Here is an 18,441-nt window from a genome sequence, read left to right on the forward strand (position 1 = left end):
AAGCATTGTTCCACCTCCTGGCTCGGGCAAACACTACGGCCAGAACCTGAAGGAACAGCATGCCATAAACAAAACAAAAATACCCTGTGTCACCACATCAAAGGAGTTTGAAAAGTGGTGTGTTTTAATTTTCTTCAGGTACAGCATAAAGAATATAGGCTAGAACAAAACCCTCAAAAAACCAAAACCTCAACATACTAACAAAGTCTTTGATCGTGAAAGCTAAAACAAAAGTAGAGTCAATCGTCAAACTTTTTACTTTTTAATGAAGTTCTCTTCCCTTTGAAAGTATAATAAATGATTGGCACAAACTCACACACTCTCTAGCAAGGTCAATGGATGTATTTGAAACAGCCCACTTCACTACTTATCAGATATGCACACTTGTTCACAGGGTTGGCTAAAAATAAACAAAACTCAAATTTTAAGAACACAAGAACATGGTTACCCTGTTTCCCCCTATTTTAACTCTTTTTTTTCTTGTCCTACTCTTCTTCAAGTAAACTGGGACTCTGATCAGAAGCTATCATGTGTAACTGGCCAGCTCCTATGGAGCTCAATCTGTGCAAGTGACAGCACTCACAGAGCTTTCCTCAGCTAAGGGCACCTCAACAGCACCAACACAAGCTCTCTCACTGCCACGTGGCCCAAGACTGTTGTGGCCTAATGCTTCTTGGTGCTCAGGGACCTGTCCCAAGGCTCCTAAGAACAAAAGGAAAGGAAGCTCAGCAGTCCTGACTAGCTAAGGACTCAGCTGAACGCTGCAGTTTGCCCAGCAGAGAGGGATGGCCTCAGCACTGCTCCCCTTCAGACAACCCATTTCACCACAGCCTCACAGCCTGCCCTGATTCTACAGGCACAACTGGGAGCTCAGGCTGCTCTCAAAAGGCACCAATGTCAGAGCCCTGGGGAGACACAGCCTGGCCACCCCCTGCACAAGGGCTCTCCAGGTTTTGGCATCCCTTGCTCTGGATCCCCCGCAATGCTTTGTCCTCCAGGCCCTGAGTAACAGCAGGACACGGGTGCTGCCTCTTGCTTCCCTGCACACAGCACAGCTCAGGGACAAGGCTTTTCCAAGCACTTGGACACAGTGATGGATGGCTGCATCAATACCTGCTTTGTTTTGCCTGGAGCAGGATTTCAGGCCATGCTCTGTCTCTCTTGTTTCCCCCCAGCCCAAGCATCAGTCTTGAAGCCTCCTAATGATGCAAGTAAATGCAAATAAATCAGGTCACTCACTGTAGTGTTTCATCCCCGGGGAAACTGCAGTGGGCTCTGCTCAGTTGGCATGTCTGTCTTGAAAGTACTCAGTGTACTTTATAACTCAGCCCAAATTTTTCCTGTTTCACTTTTTAATATCAACTTACCCTGCAACAGAAACCCTGAACATACCCTTTAACTCAGGCTACTCCAGTTTGATATTTAGGGCATATGATCACTGCACTTCACCTCTCCAAAAGACAGCAGAGATGGGACAGATAAAAACTGAGATTCTTACTATGTCCAAGCAAGGTATTTTCAAGAATTGAGAATCCTTGGTGGTTGATCCTTCAGTGAACTAACACAATTAACTTTGTAATAAAAGGTAATCCACCGACTTTCAGCTGAGATCTGATTAAACTTCCATAGAAAATGGTTTCTTGTGTTATATTATTTTAAGAACAGGAGCAAACAACATGACCTCAGCTCTCATCTTAAAAGTGTGTGGAGCTAATGGGCTCCAACCAGGTGTCCTCTGAAGAAGCATGAGGAAAGCTCTTAAATGACATTTAGCTAACATGATGGAGAACAGCACCCTTTTTTTCCTGGTAAACAAAGCTGCCTCTTCTCATCATGGCAAAAGTCAAAACACTTAGGTACTGTTCATGAGCCTAATTATCAGAGAAATATCAGCTGAACAATTGGTAGAGAATTTTCTGCCCATCCCATTTAAAGAGGTTGGGTACAATAAGCTAAATTCTATTTTTCTTGCTTCTTGCAGACTTCTCAAAGCTCTATGCAACGTTTTCTGAACACTTGAGTAACATCAGCAAAATTATCACATCCTTCCTTCTCATCTAACAGGATGTCCTCATTTGCTAGCAGACAGAAAAGCTCATTTCCCAGCTTCTCTTCCCCGTGCTGCCCCCATCCCTCACACCAGGTGTCTCACCAATTTTAACAAAGTACCACATTGCTATAGCAACATAATTAATATAAGTGCACCCTGCTAATTTGGTGGTGTTGGTAGTCACAGAGCACCACTCTCGGCAGCTCTGTGCTAAGGACAAGACTTACTATCAGTGCAGGGCTAGAAAGAGCTTAAACCTCTGATGTGTTTGACCACAAATAATACTCACATAAACACAGTTCCTGAGCGTACAACAACCAGATATTACCTGGGAGAAACTCCAGCGGAGGCACAGGAATTACACTGGTGTAATTAACAGAAGGGAAAAGATAGAAGAGAGGTGAAAATCCATGCTGGCACACCAGATCTCTCAAAATGTGAGTGTCCTGCTGTGAAGGGGTGTAGAGGAGAAGCTCTGCAGGGTCCCCAAGGAGGCACATTCCATGTGCCATAGCATTGCTGCCCCGTGCAAGTGCAGACAGGCACTCTCCCTTGCGTGCCTTTAACTTCCCCTCCACGGTGTCTGTCAAACCACCTTCCAGACAGAATTTTTAGAGCATGGAGGCCCTGACAGCCAAAAGTAGGAGGACTGTGATTTCCCCCGAGTCCTCTTTTAGGTGTTACAAGTAGAATCTGTTACTAACAGATCTTGAAAGGGAATGGCAAAAGGCCAGGCTAGCTGGAGATGTTTGGGAAACCAGCATTGCTATTGCATAACACTGAGAAAACTGAGATTGCTATTTACAGAGTGCTTACGCTGTAAGATCAGAAGCTCTTCCACAGGAGATTGTCTGTGTTTCAGTACTCCCACATACACACCGAAGATTTTATTGGAACAGGGTTCTCCAAAAATGAAGAAAAAAATGCAATACTACACAGGCTGTAAAAAGAAGTGGAAGCTCCTGTAAGAAAGAGCAAGAACAGTTACCCCTCCCCATCACAGCACAGTCCCAAATCAGCTCCTCAGCAGAGTTACAGGAGCATCCAACTGCTGGTCTTCTTGCAGATCTTGTGATTTGAACCAGTCATAATATCCTTCCTTTTTCACAGCACAACAGACCAGAGTAACAGCTATGAGAGCTCATCAGGACACCTCTGGAGACGAACAACCACAAGGAACACCCAGGGGGAAAAACAGCCAGCACTTCCACAGCCACCCTTTGTGGTACAGAAGGAACAAGAAAACTAGAGAGGAACATCAAAGGCCTCACATTTACTCAAGGAACTCAGAACTGAGGTCCAAACTTGGACTCTCACTTGTAGTAGAGCCTCCTTTCAACAACAGATTTTCATATGAACATTTTTATATATCTCAGCTTTTTGTGAAAGCATTTGGTCAGACAGAGAAGCAAAGGTTCCTCAGTCCAGCAGGGGAGGTTGCACTCCAGAGTCACCAAGGGCCAGTTCCCAGGTCAGAAGCTGAAGGTCACCTCAAACTGTCCTCTAGAATCCGGGGAAGGGGATTGTTCTCTGCTTCTCCCACACACTCTCACACAAATCCAAGGCTGTTCTCTCTGATTTCCTAGGGAGGCTCCTAATGTACAGACTGAACAAAAAAAAAGTAAAAAGTCTTAGCAAGGATTAATACTGGAGACAAAAGTGGGACTGAGAATAAATCCTTCTCATGGCTTTCCTGCCTCTTTGTGATAACTGTGCTGGGGACAAGTCAATAACTAATATGAGCATCTGTCAGACCTTACTGCAGCACACCTGTGTGATAAATATTATCCTGTGCAGAGAGACAGGAAACAGGCTGAGATAGGCAAGGTACAGCCTCAACAAGTGCTAGTCCACTTAAGGCAGAGTGCAGAGAATCTGGAGGAGAAAAACTGGACCTACAAGGAAGGACTGAAACAGTATTTAGACCAGCTGAGAGAAAAGTATGAGATCTTGGGGGAGGTAATAGTTGTAAAATACGTAAAAGGTTGCTGCCAAGAAAAATAAACATACCACCCTCCAGGTCCTTTGAGGGCAGGACAAATAGTAAAGATTTGAATTTTTTTCCCCCTGTTTTGATACTTAGGCTAAATATTAGAGAAAAGTTTTAAAGGTAAGGTCAGCTCAGCAGTATGGAGATTGCCTGGGAGGCTGCAGAAGCTGCAAACAGATCAGCATCCTAGAAGGGCATAGGTGTGCACTAATGCAAACTGATGCTACCTTCAGGCAGCAGCCTGACCTTTTGGCATGCTTTCCAGTGCAAGATTCAAAGATTAATTCAATCTCTTTGGGTAATCACAGAAGACTGAACTAGATCTCTGGAGTCCCAGCCTGTCCTCATAGCTTTGGTACTGCCTCACCAGCCAACAGCCAACTGCATCTTCATCTGCCTCCAAAGCATGGAACCAGAACAGCTTTCCTGCTACAGTGACCCAGCTGATAAAACCTGAGCTGGCACAAGGAGAATAAATATTTAAATTCACACTACCAGTTTTGATCAACTTGCAGCACACCAGGCTGACAGGACCAACACAACCCAATTCAGGTAAGATGTAATGCAAAGGTACATCAGCATTTCTCCATCATCAGTCACCTCTCCCAGATCTGACTGATACCCACAGACAGCACTATGCAAGAGTCTTTGTAAAGGAAAGATTAGGCTGGTTACTCATTCTGTTGTCATTCTGCACCCTTCAAATTCTAGTGAACCTTATCTTCGAGGGCAAACTATCAAACAGATCAAACAGATATGGAAAGGAAAACAAAGCCATACCTGATTAAGGCTTAGTTTTAAGGAAGGCATAAGGACTCCAAATACTTATAGGCTTCATATGTTTGGTAAGAGTTAAGCTGCATATTACTTTCATATGTTGTGCTTAGCTTTTGCATTTTGATCAACTTAAATGATTTCCATTTTCCCTTTTCCAGTTTGCTTGGCAGGGGTTAGCACGGTGTGAGTAATGAAAACACTACAAGCAATGGTTAAGTAAAAAAGATTCTCCAACCAGAGAAACAGTCAAGGATGAAAACACCTCTTTGTGTCAATAAATAGATTCAAGATGAACAGGATTATTTGCTTAATGCACACACAACTAAAAACATGACAGCCTGCAGACACAAAGACTTCTACCAAGAGGCAATCTATTCCCTCCTGCTCTCCATATTCATTGCCCCTTTGTAAACCCTGTTATTTCAGTACCCACACACACAAAAAAAGATCAGTCCAAATGGCACCGCAGGATTTTTGTGGGAGTAATGTACAAATCTCTTTTTTAGTCTGTAAAGCACTAAACTTGAGTGCTCAAAATACCTTGGAGGCGAGCACTCTGGAGTAGAGAGCTCCTGGATGTCACACCCTCTGCACTTCCCTAAGAGCCAGCAGAGCCCAGGGGCACTGTAACCTTAGCTGGGGACCACCAGGAAAACAGCCTCAAGTTTTTGCTACAGGAGTCAGAGCCTCGTGCCTGTTCTGTCAGCCAGGAATGTCACAGGACACAGTTCCTTCTGGTGAGGGGTTCTCTTGCTCCATCTTTTCTATCTCTGGTCACACACACAAAGCATTCGGTCCCAAAGGCCACAGGTCTGTTACACAGTCTGCAGCCAAGGCCCCCTACTCTAGCAGGCTTTCCCACTTAGAAGTTTCCTGAAAGCAAAGACAAAGTAATGAAGCCTGGAGTTGCTTTCCTTTCTTCTTGAAGATCTTACACCCCCTCATTGCAACAGTGAGAAAGGAAGAGTGAGTTGGTGCATCTGCCCTCCACTGACCTCCCGTCTGTGCTTGGGAAGCAGCACAGTGTGCAAGACACTGGGAGGGACAAGGAGCATTAAGTGATGCTTTAAGTGATGCTGAGATGACAGATTAGCTCAGAGGCCTGACAGCTAACGAGGCCTGGTTGCTGCAAGCACTTTCCATTGCCCACAATCGACCAAACCATCCCTGCTCCTGCCCAGGGTGGGTGATCAGTGCGTCACTGCCAGGAATAGAAGCGCATCCTGCACTGATACACTGACCTAATATTTTCTAATAGTGACAGGACCAGACTTCGTGTTCTTTAGCCAAAGGTCAGTTGCTCCCCAAAGTGTGTTATTTGAAAGGAAATCAATGATGTTTAAGTTTCTGAGCAAATGGAAGGGTGTGCTTGCCTGGCAGTGGCAGAAGGAGTACAATAGCACTGCAGAAGTAGAGAGGGAGGACAAGAGAAACACTACTATTTACTTGGTCACAGGAAAAGCCATTCAGCCATTCTGTATTCAGTGTAACAGCACATGAAATGGATGCCAGATCTTAAGACTCCACACAGCTTTGTCCAACAGTCAAGAGAAATTTAGTTTTTATATCTATTTTACAGAGATTGCAGGTTTTGTATACACATACCCACACTAAAATACACGGGGGGCCAAGCAAGAACTTGCTGTTCACTTCAGAGAAAGTAGTTTGATGCTGTGTTGGCAGGATTTTATTTCACACTAGAGCTCACTCCAGGCAGACACACACAACTCCAGTGAGGGCCACCTCTTCATGCCAGTCACATAAAACCTCTCCACAAGGGAAGACAGGCAGGGTCATGCTACACAGCACAAAGAGAAAACCAGCTCATTTTGATGGATAATTGTTTCACCACGTAGTGTCACAGAGTAAAAACAGAGTTCCAAAGGCTGAAGAGCTTTACTTCAATTAGCAGGTTTACAGTGCAAATTATTAACTTAGTAAGTTCTTGTTTGCAGAATGAAAAAAAAAATCAAACAAGTCCACAGCACCTTTGTGATCCACTTTGGACTACAACTGCATCATTATCTGAGATGCAGATCATCGTATTCAAGTTTTGACAGACTCAACACTCAAATCCCAGCAATATTCAAACTGGAATTTTGTCCGCCAGCGTAAAGTGAATGTTTACCAAATACAAACCAGGAAAATACAAACACTTACCAAATACAAGCAGTCTGGAGTTTTGCTGCAGGCAACAAGTCAGCTGTCGACTAAGCAACATCGACGCCATTTTATCTTTTCTTTACTCAAAAAGACTCAATTTTGGGAGATTTCTTTCCAGTTGATGTTCTAAAATAAAAAGAAAACCAAAACACTTATTCATGTGCTTATGGATGCAGCCATTATTACTGTGCTATTCATTTCAATTCCCTCTTTCACTAACTTCAGTCCAAAGACACTTAGAGCATGCTGTGATGGATTAATGCTGACATTCAGCTCAGGATTGAGCCCCAAGTCTGATGCTTGGCTTGGTCTTGCTGAGGCAAATGACTTCTAGGCTAAAGCTGTATCTCCCAACTTCAGCAGGTCCAGGGGGTAAAGATCAGTACCTATTTTCCCTTGCTCTTCCTCTCTGTTTTCTCTCTGTATGTAGACCGCATTGAACTTCTAAAAAATTGTTTCCAGTCAGTCTCTCAAGCCAAAGCTGGTTTTTCCATTCGATTTAAGTTTATGAGAAAAATCTCATCTAATACAAAAGACAGCAGCACAAGCATTAGAAAACAAAAGAAAATCAATCTCCTGAAAAACCAGTTTGTACCAATTAATCACATCTCTGTGAAGGAAGACTGTGAGAGCAGGGATTGTGCAGCCTGAGGAAGGCTCAGGTTGCATCCCATCAATGTGTAACAAACTCCTGGTGGGAGGGAGTAGAGAAGGAGCCAGACTCTTCTCAGTGGTGTCCAGTGACAGGATAAGAGGCAATGGGCACAAAGTGAAACACTGTGAGCTCCATCTAAACACAGGAAAACCCTGGACAGGTCACCCAGAGAGGGCGCGGAATCACCACACTTGGAGATATTCACAGCCCAACTGGACATGGTCCAGAGCAGCCTGCTGGAGGTGTTGCTGCTTGAGCAGAGGGCTGGACCAGATGACCTCTCAACCTCAACAGTTCTGTGATCCTACCTCAGTTAGTTACATATAAATGACCTTGGAAAATCAAGTAGCATGAACGGCAACACAACTCCTTTTTCACTTTGGATCACCTCTGCAGAAAGTCTGGCTGGAAGTCATAAATAAACAGGTCATTGAATTATTATCCAGGATACAGGTTAAATTCAAACTCCACACTTATCAGCATGGCCCCCTGTGTTCTAAGCAGGACATCAGAGCCCTCTGCCCAGCATTTTCACCTTGCTGGGTGTCCCCCTGCCCCCAGTGGGTGCAGACCATCCAGCAGCAGTGGACCGAGGCCTGCAGTCCAAACAAAATGTCACTATTATCCACAAACCTCCTGGAAAGAACTCTATTTAACAAATACACTCAGAGAGTATTGGAGCTCACAGCTTACTGCTTACATCAGTTCTAGACCATCAATAAAACACGCCAGCAGATGTTCATGACTAGATATAGGGAAGCAGCTGATCTACTGCTACTGTGACAGGAAGTATCTCTTACCCGGCACTAAAATATCAGAAATTTAATTTCTGTACTATCTTTAGGCAAGATGCTATTTGTTCTCCTTCACATTTGAGCTTTTTTAAAACAAATAAAAGAAAACAAAAAACTTCTTGCTTACATAAATTTAGGGACCTATTAATACTTAGGTACAAAAACAACTCCCTTTCCAGACAATTGATGTAGCACTTGGTTTCACTCAGTTTCCTCTGAGTTCAAGTTAAAATTCAAGGTATTTTGAAATGTGGCAAGGCAAGCATACACTTGCACAACACTTGTGCACACACTGAAAAAGCTGGATTAGCTTCCTAAGGCTTTGAGTCAGAAGTGTAGAGGGAACTAGGTAATTTTTTTCAGAAAAGAGTAACTTCACTTGTAAGACAAAATTAATTTATTTCTTTCATTATTTTTTGTCTCTCGGCATCTTTCTTTAGTTGTGCTAACTTTTGCAAAATAAACACGTAAAGAAATACCCCAACACCACAGATTTCTTATCTAATGACCATCCTCTAGCAAAAACCAAATGCCAGTCTAAGTGAGAAAAAGCAGTTAAAGGGTGAATCAGCCCAGCACCTCTCACAACAATTAACCACCTTGACTGATGTCCTCTGTTCAGAGCTATTTATCTGGTCTGCACTGCAATCTCCAATTCCCTCCTTAAATTCTTCAAAGTATGACTTTTTAAGAGTCTTTAGGAGCCTGTTAAAATCTAAGGTGAACACAGTTCTAAGGAACTCACAAAAGGAGCAGTGCAAACGTACTTAGCAACCCACTTCGTTGTTCTCATCCTCTTCAGTCATCTCTCCTGGGGGTTTTGCTGCCCACTGCCCAACCTTCCTTTTCACAACGATGAGATGCCTCTTCACAAACAAATCAAACAAATCTACCAGTCACTGTACATGGTTGTGCCCACCAGTGTCCAGGATTCCCTTCAGCAGTACCTCCTCCTCCTTCCCCAGGTGAGCCATGCCCATGTCTTTACTCCCAGTATGTTATTTATCTTTTACTTATATTTCCTGTTTATCTTAAATTCTTTAATAGTTAAACTACAGTATTCATTAGAGGCTGAAAAATATAATTGGAAATGATACTGGCTTTTTGAAACACTTACAGGAAAAAAAATTATTGCAAGAGCAGCTGAGCCCTAATTTTCCTTGGCAGTTGTTATATAAAAAGTTTTACCATTTTCTAGTCCAGAGTCAGAATAAATCATGTAATATCACATGTGAGTATAACTAAACCCAGCATCTTTTCTATCTCCATTAAGCACACAAACTCTCACAGGGGATCAGCTGATGTGATTGGTATCTTTGTCTAAGCATGCATTATTTGGTTATCACAATAACCAATTGAATTTTGCCTCCATAGCCCATCTCCCGATCAATTCCCACCGGCCCAGCCTGTTCCAGCACTGCAAGCAGCAGAGGCAGAGTTTGCAAGCCAGCAGAAATCAGCTCTGCACGTGTCAAAACTGCAGCAATGCCACGCTCCAGCACCACTGCTGCTCCAGAGCCACTGCGGGCAGCTCCAGATCCCGTAACATCCAGGCAAAACACAGCCACCAACTCCACATATCGGACTGGAAACGGGGTGTGAAGGACCTCAAAGAAGTGGGACCCTTAAAAAAATATTCCTAAGTCTTCTCTAAATATTTTTCCTCTAATGGCAGCTGTCTGAGCTGGAGAAAGCCATTGGTACAGATGACTGCAAAGAACAGCAATTCTGAAGTGAATGCTCGGTACCTTAATTTTGCAAATATATTTGCATATATTTTGTATGTAATTTTGCATTACATAAACACATTCACTGGCAAACACAGTTTAAGTCACAGTCACATTCTTCTAGCAAAAAGAATTATTTGCAGAGAGGAAGCTCAGTCCAGTTTATCAAGCACATGAAACATAAGGATATGTGGATTTTTTAAATGCACACTGTGGAATTAGATATATATTTTTTAAAGAGCAGCTGTTAAATTTCTGTACCGAGTGATTATTTCTGACAGATAAAGCTAGTTCTAGGAACAACAGGCAGCAGCAGCAGCAGCCTACTGTGAACATATAAAGATGTATTGTTTCCATGAGTGAACAAGATTGTGTTTCTTGGGGGGAAACTCTGGAAAAATTAAAAAAAGAGGGTTTTGATCCAGATACAAGAGTGAAAATACACGAACTAGGAGTTTGCACAGCAATCTCGCTCTCTAGAAGAGAAGCTAATGCAGCATGACATCCATGATCCAGGCTGCAGCTTGTAGAGACCTGCCTGGGAAAGGATTCTTGGATGGATGCAAAGGTAAAGGCAGAGACATGGACAGATGCAAAGGTAAAGGTAAAAGGAGACAGGGTAAGGCAGGGAGGAGAAGTCAGCTCTGCAGATTTGTGTCTCTTTCTTGAAACTCATGCCAAAGACACAGAAGCCTGTTTGAAATTCATGGGGGCAGGTTCATCTGTTCCTCAGCTGCTCCAAACCCATTTACCAGGAACAATTAAGCCATTTGGAAACGGCAGCACAAGCTGCACAGGGCAATTACTGCACAAGGTTTCACAAAGTGGGTTTGAGGAACAGGGAGCTAAAGGCAAATTCCTTCCTTTTTCTACCGTTTTCCTTTGCTTGACTTTCCTAGGATACACAGTAAGGGTATCCTCGTGCCATGTGTTAATTGTTGTGAAATTTAAAACATATCTAACTATCTCCTAGTCCTGTTTGCTAGGATCCATCTGGATGTGAACCAGCACAAGGCTTGCTGTCATTGTGAGCTGTGCAAGGGCTGCAGGAGGGTGCAGGGGCTGCAGCAGCCCCCTGCCCTGGAGCTCTGCTGTCCCGCAGTGGTGGAGGACACCTCCCCTCTCTCGGGGGCCCAGGGCAGCACCAACACTGTGCCTGAATGCAAACCCACCCTTTCCAGACCCAGCCTGCCCTGGCATCCCCGAGGTGAGCTGGCACAGACAGTTTGCACGGAGGGTGTCTCTCGAAGAGGTGAGAAGGCTCTTCAGTTCACAGCTCAGCGTGCTTTGACACTGCACTTTCTGCATCTGTCTTTTAACAGGGGAAGAAACTGCAAATTGAGAGATCAAGTCAGCTGTGGTTCCTGTGACTAAAACAAAAGGACAATGTTGAAAACTCTGGCAGTACTCAGATATCTGCACTGGGATTGTTAAAGAGGGGCAAGTCTCCTGCTTTGCAGTGTCCATGAACAAGCAACTTTAACGACTTAGGTGATGCAGTTCAAGTATTTTACTTCTAAAACCAGCTCAAGGAGATCCCAGAGTCTGAAACAGCCCCGTAATTTCACAAAGAAACATGAGTGAGGTGGAAGATGTTCTAGGCTGTCATGCATTAAACATAACCATGTCCCTCCTTAGACTGCATTTGAGGAAGAATGGGGCAATGTAATGTCATCATGGTACCTGCACAAAAAGATCCCATGTTTTCAGCACTGCCTGCTTGAAAATGAACCACTCCACCCTGCTTGGGGAGATGGGGAATGTCCACATTCAACAGATCAAAGCAGGAAAAAAATTGAATGAGTTCACCAGTTGTTATTGACAGCACAGGGTGACGTTAGAAATCCTGACTTACTGCTTTAGCCAATTAAATGTAGTAAACAACAACGTAAATAAAGAGGCCTGCCTGCATGTTGATGTGTTTAACTGCAATTCTCTTGGCCCCAGGAGCAGAGTTAAGAGTTCAGTATAGACTACACAGTTATGAAAGCCTGAGTGCACATAATGAAATAAAACAGGTCCTTTTACTTCAACAGGGCTTTTTTCCAAGGTATAGTTCTGAAACAAATTTGAATTAGCTCATAACAGCATTTGTAGGAGAAGTTTGTAAGAGTAACACCAAGAATTTCTAGTCACAGTTAGACCAAAGCTATCTCAGATCATCACGGGAATAGAAAAGTCCTGTTAAGAGGAAGTTGCAAGAAAATTCACATCTAGTGTTTATATAAGGCTGGCATTAGGTTTTCCATCTAGTATCTATACCAACCCAGCACAAACCACAGCTGAAACCCTCTTCAAGAAGACTTCAAGAAGAGCAGTACCTGCCACCACCCTCATAAGAGGGCACAGAAAAGAGAAAGAAGCTGTTCTTCCCCCACCTTGGTCAACCAAAGGCCCCAGCCTGGCGAGCCTGTGATTGCAGAGCACAGCTCACCAAGGAACATCAGCAACAAAACAACGGCAGGGACCTGCAAATGGAAACGTGGATCTACCACCAAAATGGATTTTGCAAAAAAACCCCACTTCACAAGCTGACAGGCTGCTTATGCCTCTAATAATCTTAATGGCTTTGTGTAGAACAGGATGTAACTGGAAACTCCATGATTGTACTTAAGTTGTCAAGGACACAGTTGTCATAGTTACAAGTAAAGCTCAAGTGTCGGTTATTCAGGGTTGGCTATTTACTTATTGACACCAACAGAATTGGACACTCCCACTAGTCTTCAGAAGAACAAAAATAGGAAGACTGGTTTTGTCCTTCAAGTCTTGACAAAACAGTAATTATTGCACACAAAAGCATAATAAACTGGTGGTTTTTTGCACAGGTCCCTTCTCTCACTCCACATGCAGCTGGCATTCCAGTCAGTCTGCTCTGAACACTGCAGCACAAGTCTAAAACAAGATGTACTTGTTTAGCAAAGGAAATCTCACACCTACAGCTTGTTAGTAAGGTCCAGAATCCATCACAACACAGCAATCCCTACCTGCCTCATGGGACCTGCAATCGGGTCAGTGTTGAAACAAACAGCAAAGCCAGAACACAAACCTTCAGTTCTTCCATCAAGTTTTAAAACTTATTTACAGTAAGAAGTGTCATAACATTCATGTGTCCAAGTGCTCCTCCTCGTGTGTCCCCTAGGCAGGGTTTGGTGCTTGCATATGAATATATGTTTTTCTTTTTTCTAAACCAAAAAAAAAAAACCCAAACCAACAAAAGAACAAAAATCTTTTTGCTGTTGTCCCTCTTATCCCTCTCTCCCACAAATATTGGGCCAAGGAAAGACTCTCAGTCCATGAACCAATGAATATAAACAGGTAGGAATGCTGTGATTGTGGTACACTAGGATTCAGGTGACCCACTAAACTTTTGAGCAGCTCATTTATGATTCAAAACCTATTGGAACAGCTAAGGTGGGATGAGACATGCCTATGACTTCCCTGTGAAAGAAATACACTGTCTCAGGAAAAGAAAAAATTGGATTGAAAAAGTGTCTGTTAGAAACTGGGCAAGTCCCAGATGCGAAGCCAAAAATACCTACATAAATAGCATAATGGTACATAAATGCTGGTAAAAAACCAAGTACAACTGAACCTATTTTAGCTGAAAAATTCTAAATTTTTCTAAGTAATTTCTGAATAGTTTCCCCTGAAAAAACCTGCACTTTGATATTTCAGTGAACTTTAGCAGTGAGCTACACATAAGAACCTCTCTTCACTTCAAGCCTGCACATTTTGAATCCCTTATTTTAAATGCAGATGGCAAAAACATATCCAAACCATTTCTGTTCATTTCCACACATTTCCCCACACCAAAACATCCCAGCTCCCAATGGGTTATGGCACAGCCGTGCTTTTCAGATGAGTTGCTCCACAAGCCTTCTGTAGTTTCGAAAAAATTGAAGCATTGCAAAATACCCTCAAGTGGAGTTTCCAAGAAAAATCAGTTTTATTTCTGGTAAGATTTTATTCCTCAGCATCCTACTGCTGTCTCTTCAGAGGTCAGGAAAACAGATAAATAGCACCGAATAAAAGCACCATTTCTTTTTCTGTGCCCTAAGGCATAAAATAGCTCACTTGGAGGCAGCCTGCACCAAACCAAGGGAAACGTCTTAAGCCGGAGAGTGTGCTCTGGTTTCTCAAGGTGACCCCCATTCCAGCTGAGGACAGAAGGAAGCAGATGCACGCAGATTTCTCTTAAGGGGATCCAGCAAACAAACTGGGAATAGCTACCCATGTTTATCCACGACAGGGACACTGTAACACGACATACAACTGCACATACAGACACACATTCCCCTCCGGACAGAGAGCTCGGCCGGAGTCTGTGCCCGCCCCGACCGCGCACGGCAAAGACACTTACAGCACTTGGATGCAAACTCCCCGCAGCCAGCCCTGCTTGGAAGTGCCGCTCCCTCCTTTCCTTCAGCTCAGCTCAGCTGCTGTCGGCTCCACTCGTGAGGAATGTCATCGCTGCCCGCTCCTGCCAGCTCCCGAGCGCGACTGCCGGCAGCGAGGCCGGGCATCACCCAGAGGGAGCCCGGAGCTGCAGCCCTGCAGCGGAGCTGCGGGGGATGCCCCACTTAATGAAGGTTAATGAAACCAGCTCCTGCTCAGCCACAGCCAGCGCACAGGAGCACCCGACTCGCCTCAAAACGAGAGCATCTGGCTCTGGCATGTGGGTGTAGCCCATCAGCTCGGACCCCTGGGAGTGCGAGTTCACCTGAAAGCCTCCTTGGCAGGTTTCTGAAAACATATTCCAGAGACGCAGAGCCAGAACTGCATTAATGTTTGAAACGGCTCCTTAGCTTTCAACAATCGTGGAAGTTGAAGAACACGTCTTGTCCCTAAACCCCTTGATTTTACTCTAGTTTGTAAATATCCCGAGGGTGACACGCGGGCACACATAAAATAACCACGGTTTGGTTCATTCCCCTCAGGTCGTGCGCAGGCAGCACGACAACCAGCACACATCCCAACGCCACCTCCTGCTGCGCTGATGGAGACGGGAATGGGGAGACGCAGACACCCACGGGGAATACCAGCAGCCTCCCTTCAGGCCCAGGGAGGCAGGGAAAGCGAGCACGGGGTGCCATGGCCGAGGCTGGGATCCATGGCCAGGTTGCCATGGTGCTGGGGGGCAAGAGGGAAGATGCGCCAGAGCGCAGGAAAAGGCTGAGCTGCTTCAGATTTAAATCCCTGTGACAGTGTCTCGGCCGAGCCATTGCACGGTTGCTGTGGCAACCGACGAGTGAAAAATCACAGCGGAAATCTGTAATTATTACAAGCGAGGTGGTGACTTACCCACTTCAGCAATCAGGGCATTAAAACGGCTCGAGAGGAGGAGGGGGAGGTCCGTGCCCCCCAACAGGCAGGGCTGCACTGCCACAGGGAGCCAGGCACGAGATGAGAGCTATGGGTCCTGCTTTGGGCTCTATCTCCCACAGGCTCCAGCTGTGGGATGTGACATTTGGGCAGGATGCTCTCCTAAGCACAGGGTCTGGCACCTGCCTGAGGGGCTGTGACTGGAGCTCCTGCACCCCTGTGCTGCAAGGGGGGAGATGAGGGAGCAGCTGGAGCGAGCCCCAGGCTTGTGCTGCCTGATCCAGCACGAGCAGAGTCAGGCACAAGGAAGGGTCTAAGACAGGCAGAGGCAAGGACAGACATCAGAAGGACAGAAGATGCAATGCCTCCAGGAAGCAGGTAAGGTCCCCGGCAACTGAGTGACTCCAGTTTGTGCTGCTCTTACAGCACCACACTTTCTTCCTCCCCTTCTCCCTAACAGCAGCACTATTTGTTTGGTTGGGGTGGATGTTGTGCTGATTACTGTGCTGACACAGGAACCAGGAGGGACAGAAAGTCGTTCAGGCAGACCAAACACGCCCTGCAGCCTCTCCACTGTAACATTACCTGACACAGGTAGTTCACACACCAACACATGCAGTGCCAGCACCCACAGAACCTTTTACATCCATTGCAGGAGTACAAGGTTTAAAGTCACCATGTACTTCTCCAGAGTTTTTCTATCCGAAATGCACAACTGATGAGCATCCAGACAAGCTGCTAAGGAAAATGCTGTTAACACCAATAAGGAAGAGAATCAGATGTGGCTAATCCTGTTCTGGTACCCTTCTCCTTCACTGTAGGACTGTAGCCTGGGATCCCATGTGAGTAGTAGCAACTGCTAAGAAAGAAGCCCAGATTGCAGTTGTTTATAAGACAGATCCCATACTACTTCTAAGTAACAGGCTGTTGATTTGATCCAAAATAAGGACTGAAGCTGATCCCTCACCTTCTTCATAGTTTAAAATCTGACTGCAAATGACACATTTAAACTGGTCTGTGCTGGTTACCAGTCATTAGAACAAACTGCTGCCTCTAAACTGAACCCGTTAACCAGCTAATCTACCACAGAAAGTGCATTAACAGATGGTTAATGCAGGGACACATCACAAAGCAGAGGAGGAAGGTCTTAGAACAGTTGTAGGTACTTACACTCATCACTTATAAAACACTGGATCCAACAGCAATGTAATAAATCAGTGATTTATTACTACACTTCTTCAGTGAATAATCAGGATCACAGCTCCAAAGGATGCACTCTGGGGAGACTGAGGTATGACAAAGAAACTCTTGTGCCTCTGCTGAGTGCTGCTTTAGATGATGTGAAGCTAAATTCATTAAACAAAATTATGCTGGATGAAAAGTACTCCTTGCTGCTAAGTGCTAACAATTTATATGGTAACATTATCCAGAGACTCCAGCCAGCATCGTGCCCCATCATGCTAAGCCATGTCATGTCCAACTGCCTGGAAACTCATCCCCCAGAGAGACAGTAATTCAGTAGTAGACTTTTATGTGTAGTGGATTTTTTTTTTGCTTTAATCCTTGCAACAAATGGCTCGACACCAAACTATCACCTCCCAGGCAGAGCCTAAGTTATTTTTCAGCCCCTCTGCTCCCAGTACAGCCCCTCCGTATCCATAATTACCCTGCCTGGAAGGCTGGATGCACAAAAAGGATGACAATGAGTCTGTGCAAACCCTTGTTGCAGGGCAAAAAAGTTAGAAGTCCCATGTCAGTGATTTTAAGCAACTATAATTACTAAAAACTTATTTAAGATGTATTAAAAATGTACAGTCCACAAAACTGTGGACTGTAATGAAAAAACCCCATGGACTTCCACTTGATTAATCAAGAGAATATTGGTAATGAGATCTACTTGAAGAGTCTGCCATCAGAAAGGATGTGGCCAACCACCCACAGTAAGTACACTTTCTGCACTGATATGCAGTTCTCAAAGGAAGACCCACTACACAATCCTTCACTGGTAGAAAGTAATCTCCAGCTTCAGCAGAACCAAAAGAATGACTTTCCATTGTTAGATATGTTTTTCTGTATCAATACTACATACATCCTCCTGAAATACATTATGATACTACAAGGCAAAATGGGGATCAGATTTTGGCCAGGCTGGTCCACAAGGCCAAGTAAAAGCACAAGGTAAATATAAAGGATATTTTGTTTTTATGGAAAATATTCCGAGGTGTAACTATGTTATCAGCTGCTGCATTTCACTGCAAATGATGGCAAATTCCTCCAGAAGCAACTCTACAGCCCCCCTTAACCCCTGCCTCACACTCTAGAAAGAATTTGTTTGGAAAAACAAAGCATTTAAAGCAACACAGCTACAGTACTTGAGAAGAATTCAGTATCCAGAAATAGCAGCTCCAGGGTAGAGACAAGATGTCAAAATCCTAAATGTCATATACTCCTGCAAAAAAATGGGAACAAAACACATTAGTATCCCAAAGCAGAAGGCAAGGCACACCAAGATACTCAGCACCAAGCCCTAGTCCTCTTCCAAAAACGGAATTGCCACAAGACTCAACAGCAGGGTCTCAGGACCCCAAACTTGCATGAAGAGAAAAAGCAACAGCCCTCTTTAGAGCTGGTTGTGTTTGGAGAAAAAATAAAGCACAAACTGGAGTGTCAGATCAAGTTTTAGGTACTGTGAGGAGTAATTACCAGGTTCAGTTTAAGATATATTAAAAAATATTTCAATGCAGTTGAAGGAAACAAAGTAAGACTATAAGAATGTTGACCCCAAGTTAATTATAAAAATCTGAGCAAATGATTTGGAGGCAGAAGGATAAGAGTCTTATTTGACCAAAGAGGATTATCATGAAGGGCAAAACAGAAAATAAAAGGGACAACTGTGATAGCTTAGCTTTGCAGGAAACCCATCACAGTGCAGCTTTTCCAACCTGTGGCTGGTCAGAAGACTG

The 18,441-nt window shown here is 44.3% G+C and overlaps 1 protein-coding gene across 2 annotated transcripts in view; it reads right to left on the reverse strand.

Moving 5' to 3' along the window:
- Positions 1-18,441, reverse strand: part of ABAT (4-aminobutyrate aminotransferase) — a 53,012-nt gene that overhangs the window by 23,924 nt on the left and 10,647 nt on the right. The window contains exons 1-2 of one of the 2 annotated variants that reach the window (XM_027655063.1): positions 14,517-14,709; positions 6,978-7,106 (exon numbers count right to left, since the gene is read on the reverse strand). In XM_027655063.1, the coding sequence (XP_027510864.1) occupies positions 6,978-7,047 (70 nt within the window). In that variant the 5' untranslated portion in view covers positions 7,048-7,106; positions 14,517-14,709. Of the gene's footprint in view, positions 1-6,977; positions 7,107-14,516; positions 14,710-18,441 lie in introns of those variants that run through there. The other variant, XM_027655062.1, reaches the window with a different exon arrangement.

Source organism: Corapipo altera, unplaced genomic scaffold, assembly GCF_003945725.1.
Source record: "Corapipo altera isolate COAL_440 unplaced genomic scaffold, ASM394572v1 98, whole genome shotgun sequence".
In the NCBI taxonomy this organism is placed as follows: domain Eukaryota; kingdom Metazoa; phylum Chordata; class Aves; order Passeriformes; family Pipridae; genus Corapipo; species Corapipo altera.